Raw genomic sequence first — 20,516 nt, 5'->3', positions numbered from 1 at the left:
CAATATAAAGTGAATCATCATTCAACGCATCGACTGGACGTGGTCGTTGGATTCTGCACATTTCGCTGGGAACATTATACTGTGGATCTATCACATGGACCTATACCTGGATTAATACCGAGGATAATCGCAACCTGCGTCTCTGGATTTACGTCGAAGGAATCATTCATCGGTGCATCACGGATCATTCATTTGTGCATCAAGCATCGTATTTGGACACTACCAGGAAACTGTAGGGATTTCGTGATTTAGTGAGTAAGTGATTCCATTACTGACTTATATTTGTTTCTAGTGATCATTATTGTACTGATGTGAAAACCGATTACGAGTCTGTACCCACAATATCACTGTTAATAAACCGCCTGAACATCAGTTGATTGTTTCTTTTGTGCGATCATTCTCAGAGTGATTTTGGTCGTAACAACACCCTGAGAGAAGACAGGGGAGAACTGGGTATCCATGATGGAGTAAGCCACAAAGATGTGGGAACAAACTGTCCAGTGCAGTAAAAACATACACTGTACTGTATATACCAAATATTTTGCAAGGTTTTAATTTTCATGAATTTTGCGAGTCAGGTGCTATTCATGAATTAAAAGACATACCAAAATATTAACTCTGCTCTCATCATGAATGTGACGTGCAGGCATACATTTCTCTGTTCAGTACTGTGCTCCACAAGCGCAAATTTAACCACTTGTGAAATTGTCGGGAAGTCCCGATTCGCGGAAAATTAGACTCACTAATATGACATAACAGTACATGTAGTGGAATGAATGGAAGCCTCTGGCAAGCAAACTGCTTGTTAACAGTTGGCCAGAACTGCCAGGTACTTTATTAGTCATGAACCAGCTCCACTGGGGATGATGAATACAGGGAGCTTCATGGCTAGGAATACAAAGTCTCGAGCAGGCCCTGTTACCATGGTAACATGTTGGCTCTTTAGGGAGAGGAGACAACAGCCTGTGACAGAAGGGATCAAGAGACTCTGCATTAAAAGTAGTTTTTATGAGCATTCACTATTCCTTGACCTCACAACTCCAACCCTGTTTAAAAGAGGAGCTGAACAATGATACATTATAAAACTAACCAGATATGGCATACAGTAGTGAGACCTTGATGTTGCAAGGGAGATACAAGTTGTTAGACTGTCATAATATAGACTTATGTCAGGAGGAGGTGGAAGTCATTGGCTGCAGAAGGCTGCAAACTTTTCATCTTGTGGATCAAATCAACTTTCAATCTGCTGGATGTTTGAAGCCTATTTCCCTCTGTATAGTGATTGAATGCTTGTTGGCAATCTTAACCTGGGAGCAGGAGACGACCTTGGGGCCCAGAATTTGAATGAAGTTGTGCAGGAATTTCCATCATAGATTGCTGATGTTTTGATGATTTTTATTTTTATGTTGTAATATTTATTCATTTTTTATTGTCTTACAAGGCTAAGGATTTGAATTTAGCTGTGCAGGAATTTCTGTTAAGCCCTGCCAATGTTTTGACGATTTTATACTGTTTTATAATGCCTAAATTTTACATCACCTACAAAGATTCTTGCTACCTGATTACTCATCACATGGCATTAAACTGAGTACCGGTACCTAAAAAGTGCAGTCGAGTTCGTTTGCTGTTGCCTTGCCTTGTTCAGTGAGGCATCTCATCTTCAACATCATGAGAAATCTTGACCTGTACACTTGTAACCATTCACAAATTGTGGGACCTATATTATGCTATATTTCTCCAAAGTCGGTTGTGCTCTGAAAGAAAAAAAAAGACAAGCATAGAACAATTTTTGTTATCACATTTGGGCTCTCATCTGAATATTCAATGCATGAATTGGGCTATGAGCATATTTACTTTGTAATCTTTTTGTCTACCATCAGATACAGTAATCTGACCCATAATACACGAGGGTTACTCAGTGCAAAGCAAGCAAGAAAGCATAAATTATTATATGAGAGTGATGTCTAATATTCCTCTAGAAATATGTTCATTGAATGTTATTAGCCTAATGCAGCTGCAAAAGTCATGATTCAAAGTTCTCCATGTACATGATTGTGATACTTCGGAAGAGCATTTATCGTGTATGTGCCCTGTAAAAATATTGACATGATAATATCATCAATGATTAGTAAAATGTGAAAAGATGAATATATATAAATACTTTCTTTTAATTCTATATCTCTCTGTGTTTCCAGAGAAAGGATATAATATTTGATGTGAAGCTGCTTCCCTGTGCCACCCCAGCTCAGATGAGACTTCTTGTACTGAGCAACACCGATAATGTTTACTTCGAGCAGACTGTCATGCACGGAAACACATATCCAGTTCCAGGTAAACCAGAGGGATATGATTCACATTTACAATTTTTTTTTTTCCAGCCAGCCTTGTAAATCTTGCACTTATCTTAAAAAAATTACATAATTGCATCTCCAGTGACAACAGTATTAGCCAAGTATGTTATTGCTCTTAATTTAGCACATCTTTTTTAACTCCTGAAAGGACACTTTTAAGGTCACAGTTTACAGACATCAGAAATTTATTCAAGATCTGATGTATATGTCTCAGAAGCGTGTAAAGGATGACACACAACGGTCCGTGCTCACTTGCAAGGCAAGTGGTAAGTCAATACAAGAATATTAGCTTGCTGTGGAATAGAATGACTTGATATTACATATCTCCATATTTCACTTTCTTGTTGATTTCACAGTATTATATCCTCTTTTCATGTTTCAGGTTTAACATACAACCTGTTTCCCGGAATGCGCCTTCAAATATCAGTCCAGGTTCACTTCAAGAAAGTGACAGCAGGTCTTGAAATAGGGGTGAGTCCTGACAAACAGAATCTATCTAAGACCACAATTGACAGTCTATTGCCAGCAAGCTGAAGATGTCACTCTTTTGTTTACTGTTTTGAGATGTAAGACACTTTGATTAACTAAATTTCATGAGAAAATGCAAATGGACTTAGCTGGCTGGTCTGAACACCAGGACACCATGAAGGGACTGTAATAGTGTAGTACAGTACTACAAATCTCCTCCAATGTGTTAAATTTTTCTTATGCAGAACTTGTGAAGTTTATCACATGACGATAGTCAAAGAACAGAATCAATTTCTAACTATACAGAACATGAGCAGATTAAGGTGCACTGATTTTGGAGTGACTTTGATCGCCCTTGAAGCACAGCAATATGAAATGAGCCATCTGTTCGTTCAATGATCTTACATGATTTCAAGCTGATTTTGCAAATATGTTAGACAGCTAGACAGAGCACAGATGTTTGCACTTTGTGAAGGGTCAACATTTCTGGTTCACTGTATGTCTCTCCAGTCCGTCTGATTGCCAAATGTGAGGATATTCCAGCTGTTACTTTCAGAGGTTGACTCCCAGCTTTGTGTGATACTGCGATTATACACAGATTGTTTCTGTCTTATTTATGTGATCAGTTCAATGGAAAGTTAATTATTGTTGATCATGTTCTAACAGATCCATTGTCATGCACTTGTTCCTAACAGCCATGAGGACAAAGATAGTTTAAAAGCTTTAAGATTCAAAAATGCCAGCTAGAAGGCACATGCATGAGAGTGTGATTTTCAGTGTGATGAAATTGATTCAGTCTATGCTCTGAGAAAGCTGATGGCAATGAGAAATGTTGTGACTTTGGCATCAATATGTATATATTTTTTTCATCTTGTTTCATGGAGATGACATGAATGCTTGGTTCATAAATTTGAGAGTAATCTCAGTGACTATTGCTTTGATATAGAAATAGATTAGTTGATGTTTGCAACAAACTTTATCCAAAGAAAGTACCAAATGAAAATGTTTGCTGTATCAGCATCACTTTATCCGTTTTAGTTTCTGTCTTATCCACTTTGCCTTCCAGCTGCGCCTTAAATTTAGTGGACCAACGCCCCTGATTACATTCTCCTATCCGATATTTCCAGATTACGTCATTCCTGTGCGTGACTGCACAGCAGCAGGTAAAGTATACATCATCTATTTATTAAAGCAAGCTGAGGTTAGGGCTAAGTTTGAGAGGCCAAGTTTATCAGCATGTATTGTATATCTACATGTCATGTCTTTTATGTCCTCCCCCCCCCCCCCAAAAAAAAAAAAAAAAAAAATCATATATATATATATATATATATATATATTTCATTTCATTTCATTTCAATTTATTTTCATATTTCTTACATATATCACAATATAAAGTAAATTGATACAAAATTTATACAGAACATAATTCAAAATAGAACTTCACCGGAATGTTCAAAAGTTTGTCTTGGTATACACAAGGTCTGTATTATGCGACTTAAACTGAGATCATAATGCGAAAAATATGATGGGGCCTGCGTAAAAGCAAGTTTGTATAGAGCCGCAGGTCCCGTGATAAAATCAGATTAGGGGAAGCATAAGTACAGATATTTTTAGACCATACTATAACTGGGGGATCCGATTAAAATGAACAAAGATCAAATCAAATAAGTGTTACTAAATAAGATACAAAATAAAATACAGAAAGGTCACATGTTGCAACTATAACCTACTACAAGTATACAGACAGTATACAGAGCGTATAAAAAAAAGGTAATCCAACTTTGAAGGGCTACTATTTTATAATTGTCAGCTATGGAGAGCGCAATGTTGGATGTGAGGAAAGAGGAACTCTTCCTCTTTCCATTGGTACCTAATTATGTTGACAAATGTTATGCATGACTGAGCACATGAACTTTAAAGGCACCAATGACAAATTGCACTATTTCCAAGTTCGTGTGTTATTGTGAAGGAACAGTGAATGTCTCATTGCATGAGTGAGATCTGTCAATGAAAGGGGTCAAATCATCTGGCCAGCCTGCATGACTGCAGGTTCATGCGTAGGATTTCTTCTAACCTTTTATGATTCATAACTTTCAACACTGCCACGTTGTCGATAACTTGGTCCTTCCCGTAAAGGCTAAACATTACCCATTTTTCTCTCTTCATATTCAAGACATGATTTGTCGCTGCGAGCTATGTGTTGAATATGAACAGAGAAAAATGGACTGTGTGGTTTGGCCTCTGTGGGAGTGACCAAGTTATCGGACAGGTGGCCATGTTAAAGGTTATGGACCATAAAATGTTAGAAGAAACCCTAAACACAAACCTGCATTCATACAGGCTGGCCTGATGATTTTACCACATAAGTTCCAATCTGAAATCCAAGAGTTTTCAGATATCTGCTGTCAAGTGTTAAATACTGTATTAAATACAGCCTGCTATGCTTTCATAGTCTTAGCAATCCAAAGTTTGTGACTGAATGTGGCAATATGCAGTCATCATTAACAGCGTCATGGAGCTAAGGGATTAGAAATCTGCTGAAGAATTCAGAATAAACTGTTTTCTGCTGAAAGCAGAGGTTTATCACAAAGTGTGCTAGTTGTTTTATAATCACAAAGTGTGCTAATTGTTTTATAATATTCAACATGATGTTTAATTTTCACCATGCAGTGACCCCCACACAGATGCACTGTGCACAGATGAATAAGACGATCACTGGCTTGACCCTTCCCCAGAGCCACCTGTGTACGATGGTCAAAGGATGTGGAGGGTTCAATTGCAATGGACTGATCCCTTCTGGACAGTCTTCCGCAGCAAATGTAAGTCACAGGTCCTATCTTATGTCCCCCTATGCTTACAATACTTGTCCAAAACTTTAATTAGCCATATTGCCCAAATAATGAATCAAACCTTTTCCCTTTCTCCCTGAACCATACTTATGGGGAGATATTGTGCTACATGAAAGACAGCACTAAGCAATTACAATAGTAACTTTATCATCATGCTATGAGAGCCATGATAGCGTCTTTTAGGTTATATAACTGATTTTTTTCTCATCTCTTTTAGCTTGCTAGTCTGCGGAATCCTCATTGTGTACTTTATTTGCATACCCGGAAATAGGAACATAATCATTCTATGCAGACTGTTCATAGAAGTGATTACGAGTATGGCAGGTCATGCAGTGAAATATGGATTTGCACTTGACATATTAAAGGGAATCTCACAGATGTTTTTAAATGCCCTGTTAGACTGTGAACCCAAGGCGTATGAAGTCGAGTCTCGCTGTCTTTTTCTTTCAAGTAAGATTATGGCCACCTGACGTAAGTGGTGCTTGAGTACCTGATGCTGTTAGTGGCAATTGCAAATGGGCTCCAAGAGGACCGGGTATTAGGAGATAAACTAATTAGGAAATTGTACTCCGGCAAAGTAGATACAGCGTGTAGTTCAGTAGTTGCCAACAGCATGAAAAGAGCAAAGCATAACCAGTTAGCCGTATGGATACAGCTACATGAGAGGGAACAAAACTGTGGCATTTGGTTCAAGACAGATGATGATAGCAAAAAGCTCACCCTCCACAGAGTCTATTCAGTGTATATATCTACAGACAGTGACATTATTGTGTACTGCTACATTGTAGATTAACCAGCAGGTACTTTTTGAATACTGCAAAAGATGATATAAAGTCATTTCCATCTTATGAGACACTTAACTTAGTCTGAAAATCAAAGTGTATTTTGCTTAACAAAATAAATGCTTAAACTCTGGAGGTATATTCTGAAGGTATATTTTTAAGAAAGAGGCAAAAAATACAATGATTTGCATACTGGGATCAAACCTGAAGAGTAAATCGTTTGAACCTAAATTTTCAATTGAGTTCAAACTTAATTTACCAGATATTTTCACAAAAAGTAGACAGTGAAATACAACATTTTGTTTAAGATTTGAGAGATAATAGTTTAAAAATGATGTTAGTCATGACAAGAAAATGTTCAATGACATGCATTTGTCTTACCTGTCTTATCTTACAAGAAGTCTTAGAAACGAACAGTACGTGGTAGATCTGTATCCCTTGTAGATCAATACATACGGCACTAAATGATTGTATTTAGATTTGTGAGCAACAGGTGGAAGGTGAAAGAATGACTAGTTTGACAGAAGACACTGGATACCATTTAGAATTTGCAAGGGAGAAAAATGGGAGCACTTTCCTGTAGTAATCCATAAAGCAAATGCATTCATATAATCCCTTAAATAGTTAATTGTCACAAAGACTCATATAATCATGATAAATGTGATAATGCATTACACAAGTTGTTAAAAGATACCTACAGGTGTAAGCCAGCGACAAAATTCTTATTCAAAGCATAGAACCATTGCTGTTTTTTATTCAATTGAACTGATGCCGATGTGGCTGCTAATAGATGCAGTCTGTGGTGCAGCCAGCTAAGTATTTGAGTCAAATAAAACATTCCTTTGTGCATTTTTCATCATTAATATGGTTCTCTGTGCTCTGCTCACTAGAGGCGGATAGATTGAGGGGTGGGGGGGGGGGGGGGGGTGTGCTTGACATGATGCCATTTAAGGAGGAAGAAGATAGTTCCCCTATGGAGTGATTCATCAGACTTGAATAGCCTGTCAGGTTGCATTTCCATGGGCTCTAGCCTGTACCCTAACAGGTTTATTTCCTGAGCAATGTCAAAGCAATATGAGCCGGTAGCTACACTAACTTTATATAACTTTTATAATCTCTCTCTCTCTCTCCCTCTTTCTCTCCCTGTCATTTTTTAATCTTTACAACTCCCAATACCTGGATATACTTAGAATATACCTCTACCATACTGTTATCATTAATATCATATTAGCTATGATTTTTAACTGTTGATGGGGTAAATCATGTAGCCTCCTGTGAGCTCTTATTTGTAACCTGTGACCCTGTTTACATGCATACCATATAGAGTTATGCTAAAACTGCTTAGCAGTAGTGACCTAGTGTTGCAAGTGTATTATTTTGCTAAACTGTAACATATAGAAGACATCATGATTTAGAATAGAACAAATCTGATGGTCATCTTTATGGCATATATGGAACCAGTCACAACGAAACCATATGCTCACTTGTTAACCTCAAATTCACAGTCAGGCATGCAATTTGAATGGGAATTGGCTTATTTAAAGTATTGAAGCTTTCGCTCAAATACCTGAGTGTGAGAAGTAACTTTTGCAATGCCCTGTGGAACTCAGGTCTGTTATTGAACCAGTCTAATGTGACTTTGTTGATTTCTGTTTATGAGAAATTTGACATGTTTTCCTGTACTTTCCATGGTTGAAGATAAAATTACTAGAAAATATATTTTGCATCACTTCTATACAGATATGTGTATACCACACAGGAATGTGTTGAGATGCATGCTCATACATACTGTAGTGTGTGGTATATATAGATATATATGCTTTATATATATGTAAATGATGTATTTTTTTTAGCATGATATTTTGTGAATGGGGGCTTGAAAGTCAATACTATTAGTGGTTGAATTTGGGATTGAGAACAGCAAAGACTAATAAGAAATAAGAATTGCCCCTTTCCAAGAGAATGCCCGGTGATGGTGATAATGAAGATGATGATTGTTATGATGACAGTTGTATAGTACATTGCTGATGCTTGTGATGATGATAATGATGATAGTAATGAAAGTGACCATAAATAATGATGATGGTGAAAGAAGAGAGTTATTATTGAGAATGAAATGGATGACAGACATAACCACACACATAGATTAAGGTTCATTTGTTTATTCATCATTACTTGTCTTAAGAATAACAAAATATGTACCTAAATTTGGCAAAAAGCATGATGCCATCTAAGAGGAATGCATCGTGGTATAGGAAAACCACTGTATATCAATTCTTGTAAATCAATTTTATCAATAGAAGATGATGTTGGCATGTGGACTAGGTACTCAAAAGGTCATGTCCACATTGTTTAATACCTAGCTGCTACAAGCTTGCACAAGAATGATGGAGGCACACTCTGGATTATAACATGACTCAACTGTATAAACCCACAGGAGTATTAGCTGGGTCGCCATGGTCACCCCACAGCCCTTCTGGACGTCATAAGATGGCAAATCTCATCATGAGAACAGCATGAATCACCAAAAGTTCCTCGCAGGCTCCTAAATCCGATGGCAAATACATGTCCTTTCTCTCAGCAGGTTCAAGGCATACTACAAAACTCTAACAGCACCATCATTTTGTTACTAGTAACTGGGGTATATATAATAGTACATGTCGTAGGGTCTTCAGAGCATTCATATTAATGCATACCAACTTTTATGTGATGATCATCAATGTGAGATACAAATCCTCTTGAAGAGATGATGCAGTAGCTGAAACTCAGGTCACAAACATGGTTTGCCCCAATAGCTTTGAAATGTGTGTATTTCCACAGCAAAAGAGGCCATTTCTGCGATGTCGGGCCACATTCTGTTTCCAGTGTGCATTACCCCCCAATGCAATATAATGATCTTTTAGAACACATTAATGAGAGATAACTTTGCCCTGAAATTGCTTCAAACAAGCTATGTGCTTGCAATGTTTTTTTGCTAAAATGAATATTTTTGACCAAAAAAATTCGTATGATTTTAAATGATCTAATCCTCCCTTTTTTCAATTTGCAGCCCATAAAGTATGGTGTGAGTCTTGTCATGAATGGATGTGACAGCCCTCTGTCATACTCCTTGGGGATCCGCTCAGCCTCTGGTAGCTGGCAGTACAAGTTCTTTAGGTCCAAGGAAGTCTTCGTCAGTGAGTATCAGAGTTTGTCTGTCTGTCTGTCTGTCTGTCTGTCTGTGTGACATAGTGTATGTGTATTTCTTTAATACTGACCCCAAAAAGTGTGTATGTGTGTGTGTGTGTGGGGGGGGGGGGCTGCAGATAATATTGAGTTATCAAGGCTTACTCCTCTTCCCCCCCCCCCTCTCAAAAAAAAAAAAAAAAAAATCAGATGATATTTTCTCCCCATCCTAACCCAAATCTATACATTGGCCAGATTCTGAATAATTTGACCCTATATCTTATCTGTGATTGCTGTAAAGTATAAGAACAAATAAAAGGTGAAATGAAAAAATCAGATGCACATGAAGGATCTGCATACGTTGCGAGTTTGAAAATTTAGTTTATATATGTTTGATACCTAATAATTTCTATCGTTATCGCTTTCCAACTAGATAATTTGTAACTGAATTATTCAACATTTTTGACCATCTATCTATCAAAATTCTTAACATATGACATCAAATTTACAGAGAGATATAGGTAGACAGATAGAAAAATTCATAACATATGATTCAAGTCATTACACCAAAGAATGAATGTATTGGGTTTTAAGAAACATATTTGCTCATTTTTCTCTCATAGATACAACTTATTTTTTTCCCCCATCACATTTATGTGTTCTGTAGCATTCTATGAATTTGATTTCCTTCCTCAATGTTGTGAAAGCTTTCACTGTCATATCGTATTGATTTTCTGTCTCATGAATAGCTGATTTGAAATCTTACCACCATTTACACTTGTCCTCAAAGTTTTGCATGCATATATATTTTATGTACATGTATGTCCTCATTTTGTAGGCGGGAGGAGCCTACGCACTGTAGATGTTATTGAGTTATTGAGGCTTACCCTGCTGTGTTCTCATTTTACCCATAACAGACTTGACGTTTCCCCATCAGACAGTGCTGCATGCGAATCTCATCATGACACCTGACATCAACCTGGAGACAATGACAACCTCGGTAAGAACTCGTCACTCTAGAGGGCAAAACTCCACTCTGTATCCAAACTGACTTTAAAGGACAAGTTCACCTTCATAGACATGTGGGTTGAGTGAATGCAGCAATATTAGTAGAACATATCAGTGAGAGTTTGAGCAAAATCGGACAATCCGTTCAAAAGTTATGAATTTTTGAAGTTTCTGCTCAGTCACGGCTGGATGAAAAGACTACTATAGCTTGTGATGTCACATGAGTACAACGATATGAAGAAAGAATAAAGAAAATTCAACATATTTCCATTTTTCTTGCATAACAAAAAAACACTTGACTTCTCTCGTTCAGAAGGCAGGGGGAATAATATTACCCTCAACATACATCAGTAGCAAGTCAAAGAAATGTGCACTTTATTCAAAAAGTAAAGTTTTGTGAAATTCTCTTTTTATTTTCCTTATATAGTTGTAAGCATGTGACATCATACACTGTAGTAGTCTTCTTTTCCAGCAGTGACTGCGCAGATACTTGAAATATTCGTAACTTTTGAACGGATTGTCCAATTTTCTTCAAACTTTCACTGATGTGTTGTACTAATATTGCTGCATTCTCTCAGTCTTTAAATGTATATGAAGGTGGACTTGTCCTTTAAATCCTCTGTCCTGGTAACGAGTATGACTGCCTCTCGGGAATAATCACCAAAGTAACCACACCTGCTCTTATGTGTATATTATTATAATATGTAAAATGTATGTGTAGGGACCTATAGGTGTGTGCATGTATGAGGTGCAGAAGTGTAGAAAATATGTGTGTGTATTCTTTTGTATGGCTCTCAACCCTGCGTGCCAATGCCTTTGAATATACCATCAATTTCTCTCATCCGTGTGGAATTTACTGTATCTGACAATGAATAGAAACTGACATTCTGTAAAACTTGAAGGTGCTGATATGGGCTTTAAGGAAGAGATTAAACACATTTTCATTTTCAAATACTCGATCTTTAAGGTCATGATGCAAGAGTTATGTCATCCCTTGGAAACAAGACCTTGTATCTCAATTCACATGCATTTAGACATTAGCTTCTAAACTCAATTCTCAGATGTCAAGATGTGAGCCTTCAAAGAAAACAATTGGTAATTTAATCCAAAACAATGTTTCTACATTATGTGGTGTCAGCATTTAGGTTATATTGACATTTTGAAGAAAAAAATTTGTTTTCGCTCTCCCGAAAATTCATGCTTTTGAGATATGAGGTCTATATAGTCACACCAGAGATGATATGCATCATTGAAATGTTCTTGTTGTGTGGAAACTATAGGACCTTTATGCAGCATGTACTAGAGAAGACAGCTCGCAGAGAAGTACTGTAAGGTTTATTTCCAACAGCCAAATTAAAACCATATATTTTAACTAATCTATTTTGTCTCTGCTTGACACCTGAAAAGAAATATCATGAAGCTTGTATATGAGAATTAAGTAAACACTTTATGAATATGATTAAGTGAATATGTCTATATGATGTAAATTCATCTAACGATCAAAATCTATGAATTTGGTAATTCCGGTAGATTGTTTTATGGTATTCATATATCTTCCATAAAAATTTGTGCCACTTGCACCAAGACATTGCCTGTACACATGTGTGTTCAAAAAATCGTTGCGACCAAGGCCATTGAGTCATGCAGACCGAAGCGAGACAGATTAAGTAAGCTAAAGGGGATATGCAGGGGTTAGCTGTCATGCACATGCTTTTTCGTATCCCCATGGGATCAAGCCCTTGTTTGGAGAGGTTCGTGGCCTCTGGTGGATTCTGTGCGTCACCCAAAATTTTGCTTCCTTCCATTTTGCTTTGCCTCCCCGTCCGTCCCTCTCAGATTCCAGTGCATGTGGTGCACACTTGGGGCCTGGTGTCAGATTTTGTTCAAACTTGAGATTAAATACTGATGGTGTGATAATGAAGTCATATTTAGAACGGATAGTGCTGGGAGGAAATGGAAATATTTTTCAAAGATTCAATATATCATATAAATCATATAGCAGTAATATGGCTGCTCATAACCTTGCAACTGGTTTAGATATCACACACACTCACAAGAAATATTGTGGAGCTTTATTTTGTAAGTATTCTGTGAAAGCAGACATCTAATGATGCCAAACAAACTTGGTGGAGGAAAAGCAATGCGAGACCAAATGTTAGACCTTCTTATACCAATAATAGGACTTAAATAACCATTTGTCTCATGCAATGTATCTATCTATTTTCATACAGTCTACTTCAAGTTGTCATTCTATACAAGCTGGTATAAAATGGGATTGATACATTAGATAATCCAGAACAGTGTGTTGACCAAATTCATTCAAATCATGTAATGAAATCATCAAATTTTAGATTGGAATATCAGAATTGTGCAAGGGCTTTCATGTCATATTATGCACTCTTCTATGGCTGTTTTGTATAGAACTACCCTATTGAGTGTTCATAAACTTGTGTGTTCAGTGAGAATTGAAGTAGATACGGTAATGGAAACATTTGTTATTTCTTTTTAGGATTAGGTATCATGGCAATTTGTATATTATTGTATTTGTTCTATTTATCTGCCATCAATCTATTGAGTGATATAGTGATTTATAAAAGTCTGAACTATGATTTATAAGGTAATGATTCTAGTGACAATATGATTTCTTACCTAGAATATGATTTGTTTGTTTTCCTGTTTAGAAAGGGCAAGTAGAAATCACTACCTCACTTGTGAATGTGTGAATCATATATACAGAGAGGAATGATATTAGTGGTAGTTAGAATGACAATGTTTATGATAATGATGATAACGATGCTGATGTATTTAGTGAAATAATAACAGTAATAAAAACAATAATGCAATGCCTTTTCCTCATATACTGCCCTTACAGACTAAGATACATTTTTCTTTTAAATTACAGCTTGCACTAAGGAGCTGTGCTGGACGGGAGCCTTGTTTGAATACAACAATTTTGGATCAAACAGAAGTACCCATCCCACCCTGTTGTAAGCTCTCAGTCAAATCATCATTTCATTTAAAATTGTCAAATATTGATTTTGCTACAGTGTCCTGAACACAGCATGTTTGAGGAGATAACTCCTTACTGTGTTAAGACAGACCTTCTCAATCACATACAGTAGAATCTATTGAGCATGGTCAATGTTTCTCTTGTGTAATTGAACATCAAACTATCTGCTTTGTTCATGAGTCGAAGTATTATGTGTCTCTTTATACAGTTGAACCTCCCTTATCCGGCCTCCCTTTATCCGGATCTCTCTATTATACGGACGCAATCTCGCCGCGATTTTTTTTATAAATAATTACGGTAGGAAAGGGGGATTCCCAACTCCTTGAGAACTCCTACACAAACACACATGAATTACATATACTTGATATATTTCTTAATAATTATTTAGGTAAATCATCCCAAGAATTTATAAAGGAAAATGATTTAATTCTTGCAAACACGAACCTCTATTTTGGGGTCTGTTACTGAGTGTAACAATGAAAAGGTTGCAGTATACACATTACTACATGTGGTACTACAATGAGCTACATCAGTACATGTGTATGTACATGTATAAAGCATTGAGTCTCCCGTATCCGGCCAAATCCCTTATCCGGATGAGCCCCGGTCCCGACTTGTCCGGATACGAGAGGTTCAACTGTATTTCATGTCTTTATCATGTGTATATGTTTCAGACTGTGTTTTGAGGTAAAATGCATCTACAGTGTGCCCTAAAATAGATTATGATTCAAAGCTGTATGCACTTTGGAATGTAGTGAGTGAACAGGGAAAAGTATTATATTTTTGTCTTACACTGATTTTTTTTTTAATATCTGACTGCAGTTAATTGCCTAAAATCCTTAAATGTATTGAAATAGATGAAAGAAATAGTCCATGGATATCCACTTGTCTACAACACCAAATATACCTTTTTGCCATGATTCAGAATGGTCCAAAATCTTAAGTTAATACATTTTGTAGACACTATATTTTATACAGTTTTGAAAGCTTCCATCAGTGTGAAAAAATGATGTATATAATGAAATTGATGGTCAAGAATGTAATTTTCTATATTTCGTGGGGTGGGGGGGGGGGGGGGGGTGGGGGGCAGAGAAGGGGAGAGAGAGGGATAGGTTAGCAACAACTATTAAAACGTTACAAATACAATAACTCTCAGTTCTTGTTCATTTATGTGTTTCTTTGTAATTTTTGTAGAGTGGTTGTGGCATAAGGTGATTTTGTATGAATTACCCTCATTCGCACAATCTAGGGAGTGTGTAAATCAATGAAATATACCATTCTGATGAAGACAGCTTATCTTCAAATACTCTTACTGCACAATTGGGCAGAGGCTGTGTGGACTCCATGATGAAATGGATGGGTCCTAATTGAGACCATTTGCTTTTCTTGGTAGTGTGGAATATATTTTGGAGGACTGTGCAACTTGCTAAAATACACATTTAATTTTTTTTTTTCAACAGAACACAAATTAGCAAGATATGCAGCTGAAATTATCTGACAGGGATCAGCCTTAAAAAGACCTTAAGTGTATTGCTGATTCCTCCACTTGTAACATGTTGAAGTATCTTCAATAAAGTGAGCTGCAATTTTGTAGTGTCATTTTTATTTTATGTACTCATACTATGTGGAAATAAATAAATTGAATTGAAATGATGATACAGTGAAATCAATTGGCAAATATTTTCTATGAAAAAATGAAAACATACTTCTCATAACATAATAATAAATGATATTTATTATTATAATTATTATAACAGTGAATTCCCAGTCATGTACCAGGCACAGAATTTCAAGTGTAGCTGCTCCTCCGTGTTTTCATTATTTTTGTCAATTGGGAAAGTATCATAATTGTGTCTTTATCTGTCGGTCTGATTTGCCAGCTTTTACTGTGCCCACAGGAGCATGATACAGTAAAATCGATTGGCAAATATCATTCTTTTAAAGCAAATAAACTTTTCATACAAGTGTCATACCAATCATGTGCCAGATATAGAATTTTAAGAGTAGCTGTTCTTCAGGGTTTAAATTTGTCAAAGGGCATCATAATATGGTATCATTATGGCATCAAAATATTGTATCATACTATTGTTTCTGCATCTGTCTGTCTGATTTGCCAGCTTCTACTGTGCCCACAGGAGCATGATGCAGTGAAATCAGTTGGAAAATATTCTTTTAAAAGAAATATGCTTGTCAAAACAGTGATTTACCAATCTCGTACCAGATCTGGAATTCATAGAGAGGCTGCTCCTCAGTGTTTTGATTAGTCAAAGGCATCACAATATGGTATCATAATAGCATCATGATAATGTATCATGATATCGTTTCTTCATCTATCTGTGTGATTTGGCAGCTTCTACCGTGCCCACGGGATCTACTCCTACTGTTGCCACCACCCCACAGGCTGATGAGTGTCAGGTGTGGAAGAGAGTGGAGAATGAGTTGATACAATCGGCTGGACCGGGGTATGGCATTACCTCATGCACAACCATCGAGAACTGCAGTGGCTATGACTGTACAGGAGAATTTGAGGTGAGCGTGCACACAGGGAGGGATTTATTATTTTCTGGAAGATGTTTACTGTTTCCACCACTTGATGGTAACGAGTGAAAACACTGATTTTGCAAAGCATATTGAGACTTATCAAACAGAAAAGAAAGAGAGATTGATTGTCGCCGAACCATCATTTATAACCTCAACGTATCAACTTTAAACATTAAAACGATTAAGCTTTTTTTTAAAAATCTATCCTTGCATCTTTCTTCAAGAAGTTTATAAGCATATCGTCGCTGGGGTGACAAGACCTTGTAAAATCTGCAATTTTGGTGAAAATGACTTTTTTGCATTTATGGTCAAATAATCGGTTAAGTGATGTCCTGTCCAATTCCTAGCTGTGTTACCCCAAAAATGAAGCCACCATGGCAAGACAAAGGAACAGCTGTCCCATTCGGTATAGTGCTTTGGCCGCCATGTTTTTTAGCTCTCCTGAACATTTGACATTTTGTAGATACGAGGTCTTGTCGCCCCAGCGACGATATATTGTCACTTATTGTCATGAAGTGATTACTGTAAAGCAAAATATTTTTGTGGCATGAAATTTTCACAAATTGGAGCTGATGGCTTTTTTTGCGGCATGACATTTTTGTGAATTGTCACTGCCATTCAATGCATATAGTGTAGATGAGAACTTCTGCGTGCATTTTGATTTCATGAATCTTGTGAATTTCACAGAATTAAAATGCATGTGAACATTTCTGGTTTTACAGTATTCAAAATGTGACTCTTTGCTGAATGTTGAGGACATACATGGCAAAAGAAATAGAGGCCAGTCATGAGTAAGCAGTTACAGTGGAGCAATTAACAATTTATTTTGTGTGTCCCCAGGGTCACAACTACACCATTGTGACAGTGCTCAGACACTGTGCAAACCCTGTCGTCTTGAGTATGACTGTGCGGAGTAAAACGGACAGGTTCTTCTGGAAGAAAGCTGTAACTCACAATGACAACATCACAGTGGCAGGTAGAGCTATAAAACATTGCACTTCATGCTAAAGCAAAAAGTGTTATGTTCACCCTCAGTTTAGATGATATTGTAAAAGTACATGTACCTGGGCCCTATGTCATAAAGTTGTTAAGCAGCAACCATGTACTCACCTGTTGTGTGGTAGCGTCAATGAATAATTTGGAGCAATTTATGCTTGAGTGAAACATGTTTTTGTAAAAGAGAAGCATCGTTATGATGTCTTTCTTATGGGATATGATTGCATTCTCATTCTATGTATGTTTGCTTGAGAGCAAGTAGGGGATTTAATGCATATTGTATAATTTTGAATTGTTGGGGGGGGGGGTTATTAACCTTTTGACGTAAAACAGTGATGTTTGTGTTATCTTTAAACTTATTCTGAGTTACTTTTCACTTTAATCCCAATAGTTGTGATATATGACAAGAATAGCAAATTTGAAAGCTATTTAAGTTGATGCTCATAGTTTTAAGCACCTAAACTTTGACTCGTAACAGAACGGTGTTGGCCTACTTGTGTATGTTGTTTTACCTGGGAGGGGAACTTACTTGAAGCATTTGCACTTTATGTATAAAAAAGAATTAAAAGAGTGGTAATAGCATGACAATTTAACTCAGTGTGCATGATTTATAGATTATGTGATCAGTGTTTACTCCCTCCTTCCTGGTATTTGTTTGACGTTAACTGAATCCACATTTTTCATGATATCAAAATCTATGAGTGGCTGATGGAGGAACCATCTAAAGGTGATGAAATTATTATGGTACGATACTGTAGGACATAAACATGAAATGTAGCCAACAAAATTAAAGATTGATTATTTCGTGATTAAAGCAGGCAACTAGTGCTCTGTACAAATCAAAGTAGTATGTCTGAATTCACCAGAGGATATTAGCCATGCCTTTGTAAACCTTTCTCTTTGTGCATGTATTTCTCTTGATTAAGGTACACATGGAATGCTTGGATTTCACATCCACCTGTTGAAGCTATCTGCCAGGCAGGTGTTAATAGGGGTGTATGCCAAGGTGGGCCTACCTGGTCTCTCACCACTCAGCGTACCCCTCATCAAGGATCAAATAATGCCTGTCTCAAGATGCAGAGGTGAGACTCCAGCTCATTGAGAGTGAGCAAAACCTTTTTTTTTTTGGGGGGGGGGGGGGGGGGGCAGAAATTCCATCTAGCAATTAGTTGTTAGGATAAAGGGCTATCCCTCATTGGCTTGGAGATAAGGTGGCAACCTGGTGGCGACTCGGGTCTTGCTGGTTGCAGAGAGGTTACGGAGACATCTCTGGGACATCTCCGCGATATCTCCAGGAGACTAGCCTGGTCTCTGGGGAGTCAGGAGAGAATCAAACCCTTTTTTTTTTTGGAGACTTTTCCCAGTCTCCAGCTGGTCTCAGAGACATTACCGTGATGCCTCTGAGATGTCTCCTTAGTTGCAGCCAAGTCGCAGATACTAATTTTGTCTGCGAGGTCTCCGAGACATATCCACAACCTTACGGATACCCATTGGCGGCCTACTAGAGACATCGCATCTCCGAGGCAAATAAGTTTTCACCTTGTTGAGAGACATCTTGGATGTCGCCTTTGAGTTGCCTTCTTAGTGAGAGCGCAAGCCATTTCTTGATCTCTAGAGTAGCAGGATTTGCGTCATCTGATTAGTCGTGGAAGTTGCGGCAAAGTCTCCTTCAGTGAGGTAGACCTTTTCGGCTATCCTGTGGCAAGCTTTGAGGTCGTTAAGCCAGTCAATTATGAACAGAGCATGCACATAACAACCTTTATTTGAGTATATTATATGGAATTGGTCCAATTAGTTAGCCTTTGTGAATCTTATTGTTAATCCTGTGTCTGATCCAGTTTGCATCATAAGCTGATAGCCAGATGAAAGTTGGACAAGCTTTTGCACAATTGTGACGAAAAAGCTGATGTCTGTGTTCAGGCTGATTGTGTACAAGATTGGAATGAGTTGTGGAACTCCCATATTAGTCTTCTTCATAAGCACTTTGAGGTTGAGGAAAGAATATGTAAACAAATAGCAATGGCACATAACCATAGTAATGTGAAATTTGTAAAGATCGTATGTACATGATTATATTTTTCTGTGCTGCAAGATGAGCAATCAAGTGAAAATATGTGTTCTAAGCCTTGATTTAAATAATGCTACAGTTAGGGATATTGATGAGAAGGATTTTGAATGTGACTCGCAAGACATAAAGAGAAGGCATGCAGCTTTTGAATTTTTGACCTCCTAAACATTTTACACAGTTCCGCCTTGGAGAGGCCCTGGAGGAGGTGGGCGGGCTGGAGGTAACAATGGAAGAGGCGGGGCCAACGAGAGGGGCAGGCCCGATCATCCCAACAAGCCACGCCCAACCAAGAGCCCTGTACAGAACATGAAATCAAGGACAGGGGGTAAGTTGACCTTACTTGACTTGCTGCGGTAGCAGTGATATATGTTTGTTGAGACACTTTCATCAAACACACGTGTTACCAAGAAGAAAAAAAAAGAAAGAAAAGTCTTCCTCGGCCTGGAAGTCCCCTATAATCTTTAGAGTTATAATTTTATTGTCTCATTTTTAGCTGAGAAAACCTTCTGATAATGAATTTCCAACTAAACTGAGAACAGTAAAGACAAAATTAATACTAGAACAGTTGGAAGCATATCTGTTGCCATGGTAAATGTCAAATATGGAATGGCATTGTTTGTTGAAATGACATTTTTTTTTTTTTTTTTTTTTTCAACTTGTGAATCAGACATGAAACAATTTTGAAACTTACCAGAAGTCATTGTGTTTCTCTTTTCAAACTTCAAACCTCATCTTGTGTAGTGAGTGTTGGCATTGGACTAACGATAGGAATAGGCATCGCATCTCTGGTAGCAGCTGTCATGATCTACGTATACTACAAGCAGTTCCCCAGCCCCGACCGTGTCATTCTCGTCCACCGAACAGCGCCCCCAACTACGGCACGAACATTATGATGTAGTGTGTTAAGTAATAAGACTGACAGACAGTCAACAAGTGAGTCGGAGTAATAGAAAAAGGGTCAAAGTGTGTGTGTGTGTCTGTGTGCGTGTCTGTGTGTGTGTGCACACATGTGTGTGCGTGTGTTTATGTTTGCAGATGTATGTGAGGGATAAAAAGTGAGATATAAAACAGAGACATGGAGAAAGCAGGATGTTTACAAAGATTATGTATTCATGGGCAGCAAAGTATGACAATATGTGATCTTGAAAGAGCCAGACATTGCTGGATTGTTTGGTCAAGTTCAATCTCACATCTACTGTATACGCCATATATTTCGCGAGTCTAAATTTTCGCGAATCGGGAATTCCCGACAATTTCGCGAGTGGTTAAATTCGCGAT

The 20,516-nt window shown here is 37.5% G+C and overlaps 1 protein-coding gene across 1 annotated transcript in view; it reads left to right on the top strand.

Moving 5' to 3' along the window:
- Window positions 1-20,131, top strand: part of LOC139726438 (uncharacterized) — a 34,439-nt gene extending 14,308 nt beyond the window's left edge. The window contains exons 3-14 of the mRNA XM_071637396.1: window positions 2,196-2,331; window positions 2,734-2,822; window positions 3,886-3,982; window positions 5,490-5,638; window positions 9,500-9,626; window positions 10,533-10,615; window positions 13,526-13,610; window positions 15,984-16,162; window positions 17,015-17,159; window positions 18,094-18,252; window positions 19,417-19,563; window positions 19,980-20,131. Of these exons, the coding sequence (XP_071493497.1) occupies window positions 2,196-2,331; window positions 2,734-2,822; window positions 3,886-3,982; window positions 5,490-5,638; window positions 9,500-9,626; window positions 10,533-10,615; window positions 13,526-13,610; window positions 15,984-16,162; window positions 17,015-17,159; window positions 18,094-18,252; window positions 19,417-19,563; window positions 19,980-20,131 (1,548 nt within the window). The remainder of the gene's footprint in view (window positions 1-2,195; window positions 2,332-2,733; window positions 2,823-3,885; window positions 3,983-5,489; window positions 5,639-9,499; window positions 9,627-10,532; window positions 10,616-13,525; window positions 13,611-15,983; window positions 16,163-17,014; window positions 17,160-18,093; window positions 18,253-19,416; window positions 19,564-19,979) is intronic.
- The last annotated feature ends 385 nt before the right edge of the window (window positions 20,132-20,516 follow it).

The sequence above is a fragment of the Diadema antillarum genome, unplaced genomic scaffold (genome assembly GCF_040938485.1).
Source record: "Diadema antillarum isolate AM-2024a unplaced genomic scaffold, OU_Dant_1.0 seq00000083_RagTag, whole genome shotgun sequence".
Lineage (NCBI taxonomy): Eukaryota > Metazoa > Echinodermata > Echinoidea > Diadematoida > Diadematidae > Diadema > Diadema antillarum.
This window is presented reverse-complemented; position numbering and strand designations above follow the sequence as displayed.